This window comes from Lichenostomus cassidix, chromosome 3 (genome assembly GCF_008360975.1).
Source record: "Lichenostomus cassidix isolate B80296 chromosome 3, HeHo_3.0, whole genome shotgun sequence".
Taxonomy (NCBI): domain Eukaryota; kingdom Metazoa; phylum Chordata; class Aves; order Passeriformes; family Meliphagidae; genus Lichenostomus; species Lichenostomus cassidix.
In genome coordinates, this window is record NC_139483.1 from 92086273 (window position 1) to 92105569 (window position 19297).

The 19297-nt window shown below is 39.1% G+C and overlaps 1 protein-coding gene across 4 annotated transcripts in view; it reads right to left on the bottom strand.

Annotated features, from left to right (window-relative positions):
* ARHGEF10 (Rho guanine nucleotide exchange factor 10) overlaps positions 1–19297 on the bottom strand; it is a 110155-nt gene that overhangs the window by 84040 nt on the left and 6818 nt on the right. For all 4 annotated transcript variants that reach the window (XM_085056693.1, XM_085056692.1, XM_085056690.1 and 1 more), the window contains exon 2: positions 12738–12811. In XM_085056693.1, coding sequence (XP_084912819.1) covers positions 12738–12774 — 37 coding nt within the window. In that variant the 5' untranslated portion in view covers positions 12775–12811. The remainder of the gene's footprint in view (positions 1–12737; positions 12812–19297) is intronic.

Consider the following 19297-nt stretch of genomic DNA (forward strand, 5'->3'; position numbering starts at 1 on the left):
TTAAATCAGTCACTAAAAATCCAATTTGCCCTTTCACCACTACTCACATCCTTAGCTTTATGTGTGCCAACCAGAGCAATCAGAATACAATAATTGATTAAATCTTTTCATCTTATGGCAATACCACTCTGAAAGCTCTGTAAATGCTTCAGAGAAATTCTCACATTTCTAAAAATTTATATTTGGAGTTTTCAAGACCGAAAAAAAATCTCATATAATGGAAACATTGTCTTCAAGGTAAATTAAGTATGGAAGTGCTAATTTAGAACTAGAAAAAGGAATGCATGTCCTCATAACTGTGCACAGCACACAGAATTATGACTTTTTTCTGCGGTTTGTTATTCAGTGAAATGACATTTCTTAAGTTTACTTCAAAAATGAGCTCACTTAGGCTGTGTTTACAGAGACCTGCTTGGGCATAAGTGAATTTTAAAAAATTTTGGTTGCTCTGCCAATTGCAAAGTGTTCTTGGCACCATCTGCTTTCCCATTAAGTATCCTCAAATTATTTATAGTACAATGTAATACAGCTAAAGAATTAAAAGAGTGACACAAATTTTAAAGCCCAGATAAGTCAGTGAAGCTTCATTAATAGTTTTCTTAAACAGTTTTTATTTTAGTAAGACACAGAAGTAAGACAAAATAGCTCTGTACTTACTATCAAGTGCACTTCAAATACAATGTGAACCCACTGGAAATAATAAAAGCACCCCAAATGTTTGTCCCCCCGCTGCAATCTCGTAAATCTGTGATGATCCAGAAGAAGTCAACTGAGTTTCTTCCATGAAAAACCACAATGAAGGAAGAATGAAATAGAACCCCAAGGACGAACAGTTCAGCAGTCTGCGGCATGGTAAGAATAAACCTGGAAGCCCTAAACAGGCACTCTGCCACCAAGAAATATGAATACTTCATGTTTTAAGGTTTGAAAAACGTTTTTAGAAATGGAAGGCTTCTGCACAATTAGGAATGTCATCTTTGCAATCAGTTGTAGTCGTTTTATTTAGAAGTTCATCGGGTATTACGGAACAAAAAGTGGAAATGCATCTCTTATATTTAAAGACTCAATAAACATTATTAGTTACTTCTACCACATGACCGATGAAGGAAATAAGTGTACAACACTTCAAATGGCATATAGCTAATTATTATTTAGTGAAAAAATATGAATACAATTGAACCTAAAACAGAGTGGCAGGGGTTGCCTGCTCTTAATCCAATGTGCAGTTTTAAAACATTTATCCTTTTTACTCATGTATTTTGGATTGCAACAACGCATTTAGGACTGCAAAGACCTACCTTCCTTTCAACTGAATTCCCCAAATGTTTCAACTTTCTACAAATATTCGAGTGTCTTGAAATACACAAAACTTTTAGTAAAAAAAAATAGTTTAAAATTTTACTATCCCAGAATATTTTCAGGTATTACAAAATTTGGTAGCTTACACAGGTTACAAGTCAAAACAAAGTGCCAGGCATGGCAATCTAAATGCTTATTATTTATCCTTGACACATTCCAGAGATTTCTCTGGTGAGATACACTTCCCTTTACAGACGTAATTCTAGACAATTAAAATCTGTTGAGCTCCTTAAGTTTAAGTGTACAAGGCACTAGATAGAAGTAAGTATTGAAAGCATGCAGATACCAGGAAATGACTGAATTTTTAAAGTTACCATTATTTTTGTAAAACTAAATGGGGGGCCAAACACACCCTGCTGACTGTACTCCAAGATAAATAGGCTCTTGAGCTGTTCATGTTTTATTTCAGATGAAATTTCTCAGCAGAGGCTTAGCATTTGTCAGGACGGTGAACCTTGTGCTAGGAAACACTCATGCCAGCAGAAGCTTCCTGATTTGGCCAACTTGTAAACCTTCGTAAAAGAACAGTTGCCTCATAATCAGCAGGACCTTGCAGAGAGGTTTCAAGAAGCCTGCTCACCACTGGACAGCCTCTTGTTCCTAGCAGCCTAAAAGCACTGATCAGGTTGCATTCCTACAGCTAGAAAAGCAACACGGTATTTTCAACCCACTCTCATCTCCCACTTGTGACCACTACTTCTCCAGTACCAGGAGAGAATAATGCAGGTAAATATCCTTTCACTCTGGCACTCAGCTGACACATTGCTCTTCTGCCCTTCCACAAAGAACACCTGTACCAGCACCTGGGCAGGGAGAGTGGCAAGGTGCAGGCCAGGAGGGACCCTGGAGGAGAAAGGCTGACCTTTAGGAGCTAGTGCTTCTGCAAACACTGCCCTTCACTGACACTTCCAAGTCACACGTGACATCCACCAGCACATCAGTGGCATCCATCAATCAGATCCCCACACAGTCACCCAGGTGGAAAAAGTCTATTTGAGGGAAAATAAACATCTAGGACAAAACTGTGTATGCAAAACACATGAGCGAGCACTCCTTCCCACGGGAAGCAGACCAGAGCCAAGGACGTTGGTTCCCTTGCACTCAGAGCTGAGCTAAGCTGCACTGCAGGGAGCCCAGGTCCCCGCGGTACAGGCACGCTGCTAATTACACACAGCTCGCACACAGCCAAAGCGTGACCGCAATGGCAGCATTACAGTCTCTGTGCAAAACAGTGAGGAAAAAGCCCTAACCAAACTAAACGGAACACATTCATGCAAAAAGTGTTTCCAGTGATGGAAACAAAAGCAAAACCACATCAATTAACAGGCTTTCCCTGCAAATAAATAACAAAGAAATAAGTACAAATGCCTCTTCAGTATTTTGCAAATACGCACATTACATACTAATTATGTTGTTGAGCATGCACAACAGATATTATTCTTCTGGATAAAAAAAACAAATTCAAAACCAGAGTCAGAGGAGCAATGAATCTGCCTGCTGAAGTTTCAAAGAGGCTGCTAACAACAGCATGCTTAACACAAAAAAATTGCATTCCTTGAAATAAAGCCCAGATCTGTGGATGTTAGGAAAGATTTACAAATAGCAAAAAACCCATGAACTTTACAAAGTACTGAAAATGCTAAAAATTTAAATCCCAATTAGATAAAATTTAAAAGAACTGCATTGCAAACAATCAAACGTCTCAAAAACATCAAGACATGAACCAGGCTGTCCAGAGAGAAGCAGCAGCAACACCAGCAGACTTGTACTCTTTGTAATGCCTCAAGGTGCTTTCCAGTGCTGGCTACCCCATAACCACAAAGGCAGCTGAGTAAAATCAGTGTTTTGTGGCCATTTACTTTAACTACACAGCACACTGGTGGCACTGGTATTGCCTGCCACCACCAGAAACACAGAACAAAGCTGGTCCCAACCACATCTTTCCCACCTCAGCACCATATCAGCACATTCTGACATTCAAATTTCACCAAGAAATTTTGGCAGTGCTTTAAGGAAAGCCTGTACAGACATTATTTGGAATTCTGCATAAATACATGACAGACCCCTCTGGGTGCTGTAAAGCATTTATCCATATTAGAGGCTACTAGCCTTCCATCAGTATTCAAGGAATACTAACACACTTGACCCTTACTAGCCCCGAGGTCACCTGTCTGATTTGGTATAAATGCCACCAGGCACCTGAGCTGAGGTACAACGTCTGTGCTGGTGAGGTCAGTGCTGATGGTGGCTGTGCAGCTGGGCTCAGCCTCAGCTGCTGCACACATGAACCCCTGAACTCGCCTACAATGTGTTGCCTAATGGACAGGCCACACGGGGAATAGGAAAACCAGAGAGCCTTAATAAAACAGAAATCAAACAGCAGAAGACTACAAAGTCATTGAGAAAATAAAATAGCCAGCTCTGGCACTGCAAGGACAGAGCATGTTGGCTAACCATAGGGCACAAATGTCATATGAAGAAAAAACAGAAAAAAATTCTAGGAAATGTATTTTTGACCATGCAGTCCACATATTTATGAAAAAATAACCATTTTTAAGGAAATTTCCACCAGTGAAAGCAGTCTGGCTTGTTATTTACTTCTACACTTTTTTTTCCTATCCATTATCAACTATTAATATCTAGTTTTCCAAATACTTCCTTTTACTTTGATGCAATTGCTGTTAAATGGTTTGAGGCATATGCATTTCTCTAATATACTCTGTTTAAGTCTAATTAGCAATAGAAAACTGCTGTATCATCTAGCAATACCTTGGACCAAAAGCTCTTTAAAAGTTATTGGGAACCCTATGAGGCAGAAGGCAGCCAGAGACACGCTGGAGACCTAAACAGTTTGGCTACATAAACTGACTATCTTACTAACGAAAAGCTGAAAGCCAACCAGAGCAAAAGCTTGAGTTTTTTGGTCTTGGATCATTCAAGAAAAATTTTTCTACCAGGGTGACGCATTCTGGTTAAGAAGTTAGCAAACTATTTGACTTCATTTTTGGTTCCTGTTTTTCCCTCCACCTTGCCAGCAATTGTACATACTTCTGAAACTTCAGATGACTTGGGCAAAGGGATGCCTAAATCCTGGATCACTGGTCCAGGCTGAAACCCTTTCTCTAGCCATGTCAAAACTGAAGCACTTGCTGGCACCCCCCCAAAAGCACCACTTAGAACACCTAAAAGCATCTGACTTCCAACAGATGCTGACATGGAGCCATTCATATGCTCAGCCCACTTCCACAGCAACAGCCCAGGCAGGGATCAGAAGATGCAGATGGCTTCAGGAATCCAGTTGTCTTTTTGGACACAATGCCAAAGATTCCTTTTTCCCATTAACTGTAACTCCATCTAACACTCCAAGCACTGAGTGAAAACTGTTCACATGTTTAAAAATAACTAGACTTAATTATTTGTGTTTTCCCCTTGATGCATTCTGGGCAAAGAAACAAACTAAATATTAATATTTACAGCAATTTACTCTCTCTTTTTTAAAAAAATAATAAATGAATAAACTAGAACAGAATGGTTATGTCCTGTAAATCCAGGACAATACTGGAAATATTTTGGATTTCAGCTGGCTTCTCACCTCCTCATTTGTATGGCTACCCCTTTACCCAGCCTAAAGAGAGTCACTATTCAGGCTAGATTGATTTGTAAACTAAGCACAATATATGCAAAATATGACAAATCCATTATCCCAGAAACTAATGAGGAGGGAGTTTTACAGCATCCCCTTTCTTAGTATTTCTTTTACTTATTGTTTGAACACACCTTGCTCTTCTTTGCCCTTACATTGTAAGGTCCTGTTTTAGCTCAAAAAAATAACCACTGTAGAATTCAAGCAACCTCATGAAAACAGTCTTACATTGCTGAACTCTCAGAAATCCTACTTTACAATACCCTTTTAACACACCTTCTACTAGAAATTCTATCACCTTAGTGAATACTGGTAAATAATAGTGTTTCCTTGGGACCTTTCAGTCCAGCAGCCTCAGAGCCCTTCTTACTGCCTCCTTTCATCAGCCACAGAGAAGGAAGGAAGCTCTGCCTTGGCCCCAAGACTGGTCAAAGGAATCCACCATAAGCAAACATCACCATTCAGACCTTCAGCCAGCCCACGTGGAAGTCAGGAAGGAATTTCTTCCAAAATAACGTCTTGTTAAGAAATTGTTTTGTTTACTGTGTACTTGGTTTCCATGGCCGGGTTTTGGTAGTAGGGGGCTATAGTGGTGGCTTCTGTGAGAAGTTGCCAGAAGTCTCCCCCATGTCCAGTAGAGCCAATGCTAGCCAGATCTGAGAGAGCTGCTGTGGGGAAAATGAACTCCACCTCAACCAGACCCAATACAGTTGGCAAGTGTTCTTCTCATGCAAACATCAGTGGGTCATCATCTGATATGCATGGGGAATCAGCAATCCCAGCCAAAGGTAAAATTTTACTTCTACTTTTCTTTGCAATACAGGAGACTGCTAAGATCCTCCAGACAAATTACACTTGACCAATTCACTGCTGCCAGTGCAGCACCTCCATTGCCTTCTGTCCCTCCCTGCCAACATAGAGAATGGGGAAATACAGAGACTGGGAAGTCACCCATCAGTGTTGGCATCCCCACGCCACAGGAGCACAGGCATCTTCCCTTCCAGCCCTTAGAGAAACCTCTACCAGGTAAGGTTATGCAGAAACTACCATGTTTTCATCTAAACGTTATTGAGCTCAGAAACAGACTTTAATAGTAAGACATAGTCTTGCCACAACCCTTCTTTAATCTACTAAATCATCTTCTGTATTCATTTTAATGAAAATATGATAAGGCTGGAAAGATTATTTCAATGAGGAAGAGAAAAGAAAATCTGTATGGGGAGTTGGAAGTCTTCTCCCAAAAATGTTTATCAAGTATGTTTCCTTCAGGTTGCTGGGCATAGTTTCAGTTCCTCCATGCAGGAAAAGCATGCAGGGCCTAATAAATGTCTCTTTCAATAATTCAAACTCCTCAAGTTACTATAATGAAGACAAGGTTTTGTCTGTGCTCATGCACAAGATAACAGAGTTATAACAATTTATTAAAAAAGTGAATCTTTCTGTAAACTCTAGAGTAGAATCATTATAGAGGCTTTAGGCATGGTTAGTGAATATTTATTCAGTTCAGTGTAACAGAAATAAAAAACTCTAGAAATAAAAAATCCCTCAGTCCTTTGCCAGCAATTTATCCCAGCATGTTAATGACAGATGCAAGTACTAAAAAGGCAAAAGGAACATAGGAAAAAAACAACTCACCTCACATGTTGGCTCACTGACATTAAAATTTCAGAGCTTAGTTTCAACTGTTCTTTGAAAGAATACTCAAAAATCAGCACAAATTCCTTTACCATTTTGGGGTTTTCTTTAAACAATCAACACAAGCCAATGATCAAGTTTTGCTTCAATCCCCTGAATGGCCTTTATCTCATCATCAACTACTCTTCCTGATTAACATGTCTGGGCCTTGTCCCTGCACACAGCTAGCGAGTAAAGTCAGGCCACCTTAAAGAGCAGCTGAGTAAACAGAAAAAAAACCAAACAACAAAACAACTACATCTTATTATTCAGAAAGAAAACACTAAATACTGTCAAAAGAATGAAGTCAACCTCCAAGAAATCTATAATAGTAACATCATTTAACACATTCTAAACATCTAGCAAAGTTTTTGCCATTTTTCTTCAAAATAAAATAAGATATAATAACATCTAAGTATACTGTGTTTTCTTTGTGGATGATAAAACCAGAAGTAAGCTACTTATTAATCTATTTATTTTCTATTTTTTGTTTTTCCCAGCACTCAAATATACTTGGCTAGGAGAAAAAACACGTAATTAAGAGTGGCATGTGACACCATAAATAGTTTATGGAAAGGGAATTTTCTTGTTACTGTTCATTACACAGCTTGTCTAAATTTTCACATAAAATAATTGATCCTTACCTTAAACAATGCATTTTCCTTCACTTACTGAGAGAAATGTGACCTTTAGAAATAAATAAATTGTTCTGTTACAGATGGGATGTCAGACACCAGCAAGCTATTGCCAGTTTCAAAAACAAGGAACCATTCATAACTACAATTCATATTCTGTTCCCATTCTTCTGAAATCTTGGCTCCCTTTTTACAATCATTTGTAACTGTCTGTATGCTGAAAATAGATACCTAACAATATTGTTTCGCCCAAGACCAACTCCCTTTATATCCAGTTTAATTTAAGCAATGTTCTTATTTCAAACCCCCAATCACAGTAAATAAATACAATCTTAGGGTCCTCAATGTTCTTTACTTTCAGAAACTAAATGAGAAAACATACAAGCGTTTCTCTTGATATTAAAAAAGCCCCATTTAACCACCTCTTGTCTCAGTCACAAAATTAGCTTTTTTAATCTGTTAAAACATAAATAACTACGAAATTTTTCACAAGATAGTAGAAAAGGTAACTAAATAATCTGAAAGAAATACATATAGGGTACAGAGTACTGCTCCCCTAGCAGAGACATACAGTTGTCCCTACAACACAGCAATTGTCCAGCAGCTCCTTACTAGAGTTAATAAAAACTTTTTTGTAAGACCCACTTTGGTGAGTTTTGTTGGGGTTTTTTTGGTGGGTTTTGCTTGGTTTTGGTTCTTTGAGATTGATGAGTTTTTTTGTTTGTTGGTGGGGTTTTTTGTTTGGTTAGCGGTATTTTTGTTATAATATGGAAGGTCATCCCAGTGGAAACTTTTATGAGAGCACAGTTGTTCCTACTTCACTCTTACCCAAGGATTCAGGCCAGACTTCCTTCTCAGGGACAGAGGAGCAAGGACTATTTTAGTGTTCTGGCCCTGACAAGGAAACAACAAAAAATAGCTGCGGAAAGACACAATCAGAGCCTCAATCGCATACAGGATATCCAGATTTAAGTCCTTGGCCTCCTTGCTCTACATGTCTCTCTACCAGGAACAAAGAAATATCCCATTCATAGCTCTAGAGAACTTATTTTTCATATAAAAAGGTGTACAAAATGCTTTTACACTTGGAGTCTAGGAGATATCCTTAGTCTATTTCCAGTTTTAGGAAAAAAACAACTTCATTTCATTGAGGAACATCTTAAATCCCAAACCTCAGCATGACTGGGTTTCTCACCTAGCTTTACCCAAGGTCCTGTGGACAGTGGTGTCGGTGAGTGAACATCCAGCTCTCCACTATACTTGGTCCTTAAGAGCAGCTCTCATGCTTCTCAATGAAGAGTTACAATTGATTCTCTCTCAGGTAAAGAGAGTATTTAGAAAACAGATAAAGATTATGCATTCAAATGAATTCTCACAATGTCCTTGTACAAACACTGAAATGTCAGTATTTCACTTTAAAATTTTAACATATGATTTACATTAGTTTTCTATAAACAGGAAACAAACAAAAATATACTCAGTACAAGAAAATACATTCAGTGTTTTCTAATAGCTTTCACAGAGAAATCATATGAGGCATAGTGCCATGTACCACAAAGAGTTGGAGCCAGACCTATTCCGAGATGATGAAAATGCAAAACTAAGCCTCCTTGACATAGATAGCACACCTCATTCCCTGTCCCCCAGTTTCCCTTGGGCAAGAAGCTGATTCTCAGGTATCCATCCTACCAGGCAAACAAACACAGCTTTTCCTTTGGAAACAGGATCTGATAAACACCTCTTAAGTCCTCACTTAAAGTTGCTACATTCCACCTTGCAAGATCAACAGAGGTTTTCCAAGCAGAGGAATGAAAAACTGCCAGATATGACATCTTCTAATAAAGTTGTAATAGCACAAGTCAGACCATCACATGTAAAGACCATCCTCATATTAACAAGCAGTCTCCAGTCCTTGCTGTTCACTGTGAAGGTAAATCCTCTATAGGAAGACACAATGTGATTCCAAATTCTCAGAGCTACCAGCTTTGCAATTCTTCCCTACATAGTCCGCAGTCCACAGCATATCCTCTTCTTGTCTAAATGGGTTTGATTAAGGACACTCCATTACATCAACCAATTAAAAACATTATAATAACTCACAGCCACAACAAAATAATTAGCCATTTTCATTGAGCTTTTAAGACAGATTTTTTTTGTTGACAGAACAAGAATCATCCTCTATTTTATGTCACGAGATGGCCATGGAAACCTTTTATGTAACGAATCTTAAATACTAGCACTTCATGCCTAAATTCATATGTCCAGACACACTTAAGAAGGGAAGAAGAGCTACAGCTATCATCTCAAGTATTCAGTTTGGAAGTACTTTTTTGGATTTTGCCCTTAGCCAAGGAAGCCTTTGCATCTACCCCACTCCAACTGCTCTCTGGTTGCTAAAACATACATTCCCTTGACATATACAGAGAAAAACAGTAGGAAATTTTTAATCATGGCTAGAAGAAGAAGCTCTTTTTAAAGCAATCTAGAGGACAGAACACACAGGCAATAATTTTTCCAGGTTACTCAGTACTTGAATTTGCTCTGAGATACAAAACGTAACTAGCACAGACTTGCCGCTACCTGATTAGCAATGCATGAATGGAATGTCCCAACACCTATGAACAGACAAGTTGCATAAGCATAATACTTAAAACAAATAAAATGTTACATTCCATTATTTTATCATATGTAGTTTTTCCTTATCAAGCAGTGGCAGAAGCAGCTCCACTATTGACCTTAAGTGTAACTTAACTTAAACAAGGTATAGATTCAGATGGCTATGGCTAATGAAAACACATTATTTAACCCTGTAGCTTTCATCTATTTTCTTACAACATCCCCATGACAAAGATGAAGGTTTACCACTATTCTTCCCCTTTATAAACAGTAGGATTGATACAAATTGGCAAAACCAGAGAAAACTTACTTGACAAGAATAATGCTGAGATTTATAGTACAAGGTATACACTTGTAGATAGAAAGGAGCCCACCTTCAGCACTACAGCTATCTTTGTTAGGACAAAAAATAAATAAACAAAAAAATCCCCATACCATTGTAAGAACTTTTTCTTTTAAAAAAAGCAATTGATTTTCATCTGTGACCCCAATGTGGGATTTTAGAATCATGATGCAAAAACTATTTTTTATGGTGTAGCAAAGGGCTCTGCATCGAACAGGAATCTCATCCTCAGTATGACCTAGGATAATTTATCCATGTGCCCACTGTTTGAAGGCACCGACGGGTGCTGCTCATCCCTACTGAACAGACCCATGGGTGGCCAGTGTATATGCATGCAAAATAAACCCCCAATTGTTACAAAAAATACTGTATGTTTCCTTCCTCTAGTTATTATGTGTATTTGAGAACATACTTGGCCCTAAAATCCTCATTTCTTTTCCACTTGCAAAACACGTCATGAGAATTATCTAGAAAGAGAACTAAAATGTATCCTAGTGTAATTATTAAAATTTGCCTTCACTGGTAATTCCCTTAGTATGTTTTTAAGAGTTAGCAATTATAAAGTAAAAAAATATACAAGCTCCACTAGTGTCAGAAAAAGCTTTTTGAGATGAGAGAGAAATCACAGAATATTCTGAGTTGGAAGAGACCCACGAGGCTCATCAAAATCCAACTCCTGGCTCTGTACATGATCACCCCAGAATCATATTGTGCCTGAGTGCATCAGCCAAGCATTTTTTGAACTCTGTTGGGCTTGGTGCTGCTCTCTGGGGAGCCTATTACAAAAACCACCCTTCCCCCCAAAAAGTATCAATTGACACAAGATAGGTAGAGCAGAATCTCAATTTATGTCAAATAAATCTAATTCCAGCCTATTAAGAACAGACATATCTGAAAATAAGGACATAATACACACAGCTCTGCATGTCACGAAGAGCTTTGCAGAGAAAGAACTTGAATTCTGGAATCGTACTGAATTGTGTCACCCTGAAATCTTGTCAAATTATCCCACAAGCTGAAATGCTGCACAAAGTTCGAACTGTTGCTGCAATTATTAGCTGTCTTTGAAAAACGGCAGCCACTGCTCAAGTGGAAATATTGATTCCTTAGGGATGACTCTTCCCCTACAGCACTATTGCTTTGGAAATGGATTACCCAGTAGAGACAGTTTCACAGTAACTGTCACTAAACAAAACTGAGCTAAATTCAGGGTCCTGACCACATAGATTAGAACATGGACAGCCAAGAAACTGTTGCCAATAACTACCTCAGTGGTAATCTCAGAGCATAAATGAAACTGCCAATAATGTTGGCCAGAAATCTAACCCTTTAAAAGCTGATTTCACAAGTTTCTGCTTCTTTCACATTCCCAATTCCCTAGGTAGTATCTAGTAACAGACCTCTGTCTGTGGCAGTGCCTAAACTAGAGAGAAAACAGTTCTGATCTAGAATGTCAAGTTCCAAATTCCTGAAGAGTTGCATCTGAACAAAATTAAGATTAAATCTCCTTTTATACTCAGATGGCTTCATGTAAGTTCTGTGTGAACAATAAGTGAAATGTCCTATAGGCAATAATGTATATTATTCACATATCTTAATATATATTATTCAGATATATTAATATATATATATATATATCAATGTATGTAATAAAGTGCAAGTCCAAAAGCAATATTGTCCTATATAAGGAATGGATAAAAATTTTACAGAAAAATTACTATCTATACAAACTATAATAGCAACTTAACTGAAATAAGAGCAGCTGTACTGAGTTCAACCACAGGTTTCCATAACGTGTGTTGCCATAAATTTATGTTTTGGGATGATCAGAATAAGCACAGAATACTTCCATGAAGTCTCCCAGCATCCAACTACCAAAAGCCAAATCCTGTTAAGTATTGAAATATGTAGTAGCAAGCACTACACAATGATGTGCTTACAGGAAATCAGACAGGACAAAAAAAAGATCGCCACATGCAACGTTCTCTTAAGAGAGAGGATAAAAGCAAAAGACAGTGGCACAGTGTCTTTGTAGATCCTACCTTTGTGCCCTCAGAAATCTGGGTTATGCCAGAGGCCATCCAGCTGCCAGCACACAGCACGCAAGGGGCACTGAGTGTTAACTTTACACAATGAGCCCCATAGTCCAGCATCCATAATACTCTTCTGTAAATGTCTGTGCTCCAGCTACACAGAGTTGCCATAGAAAACACATATTTTCAGACTTGGACTGCAAGGACCAATTGCTCCCAGGTTTCTTCCCACTGTGCTCTAACTACACCAGTGAGTAAAGTCCAAGAACAAGACAGGGTAGATGACAGGAGCTCATGTTTCAGCAGAATCCCACTAGGAGCAAGACTTAGGGTGATACGAGAAAAGGGAATGTTGGAGAGGTAAAATCACTTCTGGAAAGATAATCGAGTTCTTACCAAAAAATTGACTTTAAACTCCAAACTATTTCAATTACCTTCTGGTGGCGGGGGAGGGAAATCCTCTGTGTCCATTCTAGTGTATCCACCACACCTTTAGCAGACTGGAAAACTGCAAAAACAAAGGGAATATGTTTTGTAGATGAACACAATTTCCAAATATTGAGACACTCCTTTTCAATTTGGCCAAGTTCATACCTATTAGCTAATACCATTATGGAAAAGAGGAAATGTTCCTGGCTTCTTGCTTCAATATGAATACAGTCCAAATTTTTATGTACACAGCCCTCAGTATTGGAGCCAATTCTTTTAATGATCTCAGTAAGTCAGCTGAAGAAAGACGAAGTTTTTAAACTATTTTGTACTCTGCAGTTCCCACTGTGACAATCACAAGGAGATTACTAAAACATGTTATTTCCATGTCTTTTTGGGGTATATATTTCCTCTCAAAATTGTCATGAAGTGGTGAAGGATGAAAATTCTAGGAAGCTTATCAGTTTTCATGATGTTTTTCTCTACTCAGCAATCAGAAATAACAAGTTTTAACCATATCCTTTGTATAGTTATCAGCTTCTTTCCATTGTTTTTTTTGCCAATCTTAGAAATTCTGCTTGAGTCCCTTTCACCTTTCCTCAGGAGTGGGGAGTACTAGCAAGCAAGTTCCTGAGCATCTTTGCTTTTATCCTCTTTTTCTCAAATGCCAATGATCTTATGTTTTAAGGAAAAGAATAAGTCTACAAAGCATTCCAATACTTTGGTACTGAATACACAATTGGAGAGAGCAAAGCCCAGAACCATGAGTCATCCCTCCTTCCCCATAATGCTACTTAGTAGTGACATTCCAGTATCATCTGGAAGGAAAACCAACTGTGCTAAGCAATGCACACACTCTGCGCCCAGCCCATTTTCACTCTAACTCAAGAGACCGCACGTCAAAAAGACATTTTTCTGAACAAGACTGAGGAGGAAAAGTAAGTTACCGAAAGCTGCAAAAGACAGTAGAAAAGCCAATGCTGAATTTTCTGTATTACTCTTGAGTAGCCCATAGATCTTAAATCTGAAGAAGCTACCTCTTCTGCTGGCAACAAAACAGCTTGAGCCCTTGGAAAGTCTCCATAGCCCAAATATGAAGATTAAGTTGAAGGAGACAGTGAAATTCAAGGTACAGTGGCAAAATATTAAACTAAATGGATCAGGATAGAGGTCAAATCAATTGCCACTTACAGAAAAAGTGCCAGTGCATGGAAAAAACGCTTCAAGAAAGGATCCAACCCTAGGAGGAACCAGGCAATTTAGCTCCTTAACTTGAGGTTTGCAAGGGCAAATTATCAGGACAGATGTGGCAGGAGGGATAACAACTTTGGTAGCACAAGACCCTATTATGATGAGACGATTCATAGCAACTTCCTTTACTAAGCATACAAAATTCCCTTTTAAACTGTCTTAAGCTTTGGTAATTCTTAATCCAGTCATAGACAAAATCAAGTAGCTTCAGAGCCAAGGCTCAGAACTGATTCATCCACGTACACAACAGCTATCTGGAACACAAAAAAATCCACTATGTGCTTTCACTACACTGTGTTCCTTCTAAAGCCTCTCTACAATTTATATCTGCAGAGCTCCAAGGCGTATTCCTGCTTACAGATGTCTGGAATGCACCCTGCCACACCAAAATTGTCAGCCAAAACAAGCAATAGTTACAGTTTGAAGAAATGGCTATTTTTCTTTGTTCTTTTAAAGCTGCTCATGACTGGAGCATAGGTTTTCAAGTGTGAAACATAATAGCCAGCAACCCTCTGAAAGTGAGTCTCAGCACCTTTTCCAAATGCATCATTAAGACAGTAGCTAAAAGGCTTTTGGAATGTTTTTGTTTGTTTGTTTGTTTTTAATTTAAACATATGATGCAAGTTTTGAAACGTCTATCAAAGTTAACTCCGACAATGATTTTTTTAAATCACTATGTTCCTCACCAGCAAATTCTAACAATACACGGAGCTGAGCCACGGAGCTTGATTTCCATTTTGATCTAGCTCACAGTGACGTGGTTCAAATTACACAAGAATTGTGTCAAGGAAGGACACAGACCCAGTGTTAAGAGTCCTACCCACTGACCTGCTTGCTCCCATCTGAACAGTACAGTTATTCACAAGAAGAAAGATACACTTTCTCACTTAAGAATGCCTCAGGGGCTGATTTATACATTGCATTAACTCATCTTGAAGTTCCACATATTTTTCTCTACTTTTTAGATGCTGAAAAAAGCCCCGCAGCAGCAAAGAGAGCTTGTGTATTATAGATTCCATTAATACTCTCCACAAAAGAAAATAATTGCCATTTTATGTAGCAGACAGCACGTTTATGAATGATCTCTAATAGCACCATATTTCAGAGAAGTTTTTCACTCTGCTTTTGAAAGGCAGGGGAACTAACTCAAGCTAAAGATGTTTAAATCAAGATTAAGGCAGATGATCTCCTCTGAGTAGCATCATATGGTACATTTGTAACTCAAGTGCTTTCCCCATTGATTCTCCTGCTAACAGAGTTACACACCACAGCTTACAGGTGTATTTAGACAATAATCATGAAAATCAAAGCTCAAATTACGCTGAAAAGGACTTACCAAGGCTCTCTCATGCACTCAAGACAGGTGTTTTCCAAATTAAATCAGGTTGTTCAGGGTCTTCGTCCCTCCAAGCTATGAAACCTCATGAAGGTGGAGGATTCACCATCCCCCAGAGCATCCTGCTCCTGAGCTTAACTAGAAACTCCAGGAAGAATTTTCCCCGTAAGCCCAACTGGAACTACCCTTGCAGCAGCTTGCAGCCATTGCCTTTCATTCTCCTGCTGTGCACCCCTGAAAAAAGCCTGGCTTCACCTTCTTTCCAACCCCACCTTGGGCAGCAGAGGACTGCAATCCAATCCCACTCAGTCCTTTCTTCTCAAAATGACACAAACCTGGTTCCTTCAGCCTCTCCTGACCTCTTCCCACCCCCAAACATAGCAGTGGCCTTCACTGGACTTGTTCCAGTTTGCCAGGCCCTCACTTGTACTGGGGCCTCACAATGAACACTGAATTCCAGATGCAACATTGAGACACTGAGTAGATGCAACTTGGTTTAACATAAAATTATATTAAAAAATTAACAGCTTTTAAGGCACAGAATATTAAGATTTTGTTCCAAAAGTATTTAAATAACTGAAAAAGTAAAAAATCTCTATTAAACATGAAACACGTGTGCTATTACATTCATGTGTATTCCATCATAAAATTACAGATCTGAATATCTGAACAACTGCCCTGACCTACTCAACAAGACACAGAAGTTATAAAAATATGGAGCTTTTTCCCTCCATATAACATTGTTTTCTCAAACGCAGTATAACCTCTGTTTAATGACTCAAACTGCACCCTTCCAGATTTCACAGCAATCACAGAAACAGCGACCAAAAGAAGCTCTCAGAGTTACCTAGCTGAAAGTTTAACATTTCCCATTGGCATCCAGATGTGAAACTACATCTGACTCGGTGCTCATCACCTTCTTTGCTTTAGGTGAGGGTAGAGACAGCAGTGACTGGTGTGGGCCACAGTGGTGGTCTACAGAGTGTCTCCTTTCCCTCTCCTCCCCCCTATTTCACCGGTGTGCCCAACGTACAGCAGATGCAGGGGGAGAGACCAAGGAGCTCCTGGACACTGTTATCAAAGGCAACTGACCTGCTCTGGCCAAAACATTAGCCCTTCCCACGTCTACTTCCTGATGTTTTCATTCCTGCCAAACTGTTAGGAGGAACAGGTAATTCTTACTCATGTTTACAGAATGGAAGAGGAAAGACAGTTTTGCAAATTTTTAAGTTCCCAGTTTACCTGCCCACCGACATCTGAACCAATCCATCTATGCAAACCCCAACCATTCCAAGCTTAAGGGACTACTGTGTCAAAAAAGAAAAAACTCTACCTGTAGCACAGTAGCATGCTTTTATTCCAGATGTTTAGCTAGTAACTTCCAAAGTTTGGCACTAAAAATCAGGAATATTCATATTAAATGCATGGATTTTGAAAGAAAAAAATCACAACAGGTCCCTTATTATACTGCAATATATTCAGTTGCTGACCAAGTTTGCAATGCTAAGTTTTCAGTAGATATGTAAGGAAAATAAAAAGTAATTAAAATACCACCTTAAAACCAGATGTTCATGGTCAATGTTTCTAATGCTGACAAGTTCCCCACAGTCAAAGCAGTCAGATTTCCAACAGCACTCACACCAGTAACCAAAATCATCCAAGTGTGAAACAGTCCCTAAGGACAGCTCCCAACACTTAGTGCAAATTTTCCACCAACTATGCTCACCTTTGACCATGGAAGCTGGTACTGAAGGAAGTAAGAGTCTGTGATGTTTCACAGCAAACCTCACAACCCCAGAGTGCTAATACCTGCACGGTCCATGGGACTGAAATTCTGGTTCCACAGCAAAGCGCAGTCTCAACAAAGGAAACAAAGGCAAAAGCACCTTTATACTTGTCCAAAGACTGTAGAAGAATATAAATGTTCCTCAGTGAGACTCAGTTTTCCTTTCTCCTAACCTCTGGTAACTCCTTCTACCTCCAGGACTAGGGTTCTCAGCTATGTCTGTGTATCTGATTTCATTCAGTGATTTCCTCTAATTGTGGGACAAACAACAGACCATCAGTTCTCAGAAAAAGGACTACAAATACTGATCAACATCTGCATTTCTGCTTCAACAAAACTATTTTCCAACAGTCACTACTTGTGCAGAAGTCAGAATGCAACAGAAATAGGACTGACACAAACTGCCAAAACTACAAGGCAGTGCAGCATTCAGACCAGGGGGCAGAGTACCTATCCACTGAGCTCCCAAAGGGCACATGCTGCCAAGCTTTTTCAGCTCTATCACCCTAAGAATTGTAAAGGTGACTCACATACCTTCTCTTTAGGCTGTGTGCACTGTAACTGCAGCAACATCAGGATCCTTCATTCTTAGCATTGCACAAAGAATGAGCCAGTTAGAATTTTATAATAGGAAACAGAAGCTGAATCAAGGAGACTGATTTCCAAGAAACTGTGACTTTTAGAGAAAGTTTAGTCCAAGCAGCAATGCAATGTCTCTGAGAAAACCTGAAAGTCTAAAAACTAAACTAAAGAAACAACATCAAAACAAGAAAAATTGTGAAGGCAAAGCCCATGAATATCTAAAATCCCCTTGTGTCCACATCACTTAGTGAATATTGCTGTATAATGCCCAACTGAGTCTTCTTCCACCTAGAACTACAGAACTCCCACTGGGAATTAAATCTTGCTGAAATTTGATATAAAGACTCTTCCAGCGGTGCAGAGAAATGTCAGTATAAAAGAATGCTGAAGGTAAAAGGTTAATTTCTTACTTTTTTTCCTCCTGTAACTCAAGAAGGCTCTCTTACAGACAGAGAAACTAAAACCCGATTGTACAATTTGTTCTCCATACAAGCTATTCCTAAGAAACACAGACTGTAATTTTTTAAGAGGTGTCTACAGTGAGTCTGAATGAAGCAGCCATTCTTATTACGACAACTTCCAATCCCACGCTGTAAGCCATTAAAGAAGTCTGTATCAAGACTGGATCATTACTTCTTTTAATGTATATTTGGTTTTATTAACAGCTAGGAGTCCTATTCTATATTAATTTTATTCTTAAATTTAGCAAAGAAAATTACCAAAATCACAAGCAATGGAATAATAAAGTAAGTACATAGGTTCAGTACATTGCTTCTTTTTCTGCTCCCCTTCCTCACACCAAGCAGCATTCTGCTTGAGGCCAGAGAATAACACAGCAACAGCAAGCCCTTAAAAAGAAGCAATCTTCAGAGACACCCCTAAAACACAGCTGAAAGTTGGTTTTCTATTCTTTCTTTTTAAAGGGTATTACAACATTTCTTCCTTAGAGGAGATTCCTACTCAGTCCATCGTCTTAAGGAAAGGAAAAGAGAAGTGAAGATTGCATTTGTAGACTTGTCCAAGGGATCCTGACCACAGTGAAATCAGCACTGTCAAATTTTTAATATTTATCTTCCTCCCCTCTACACATTATTATTGCAAGGCAAAATACAGAATCACTGCTTGATAGATTAATTCAGGTTGGCAGGAGGTCATGTAGGCCAACCTGCTGCTCCAAGCCAGGTCAGCTACCAGGAGAGACCAGGCTGCTTTTTCTACTGAGAAACTGAAATATCTCAAAAGATGGACTGCACAACCGTGTCACGCATCCTGCAGCCTTGTTTTATTGTCCTCCTAGAAAAAAAACATTGTCCTTGTATCTAGTTAGAGCTGCCCTTGCTTCAGTTATGACCACAGCCTGTGGTCCTGCCCTCTTCCTCACAGTCTGCCAGCTGCTGGGCACACACTGCTGCCAGGCCCCCATGAAGTATCTTTCTCCTCCAGGGCATTGCTGCCACTCCCTGACACTGTGGCAGCTTGTGCTCAACTTACTCAGTTTTATCCACGTCTCTCTTGTACTGGGGTGAGGCGTGGACACAAAACCGGATACAATACTCTAGGTGCGGTCTGACAAGTGCTGAGTGAAGAGGAACCCTCCCCTCCAAGAAGAC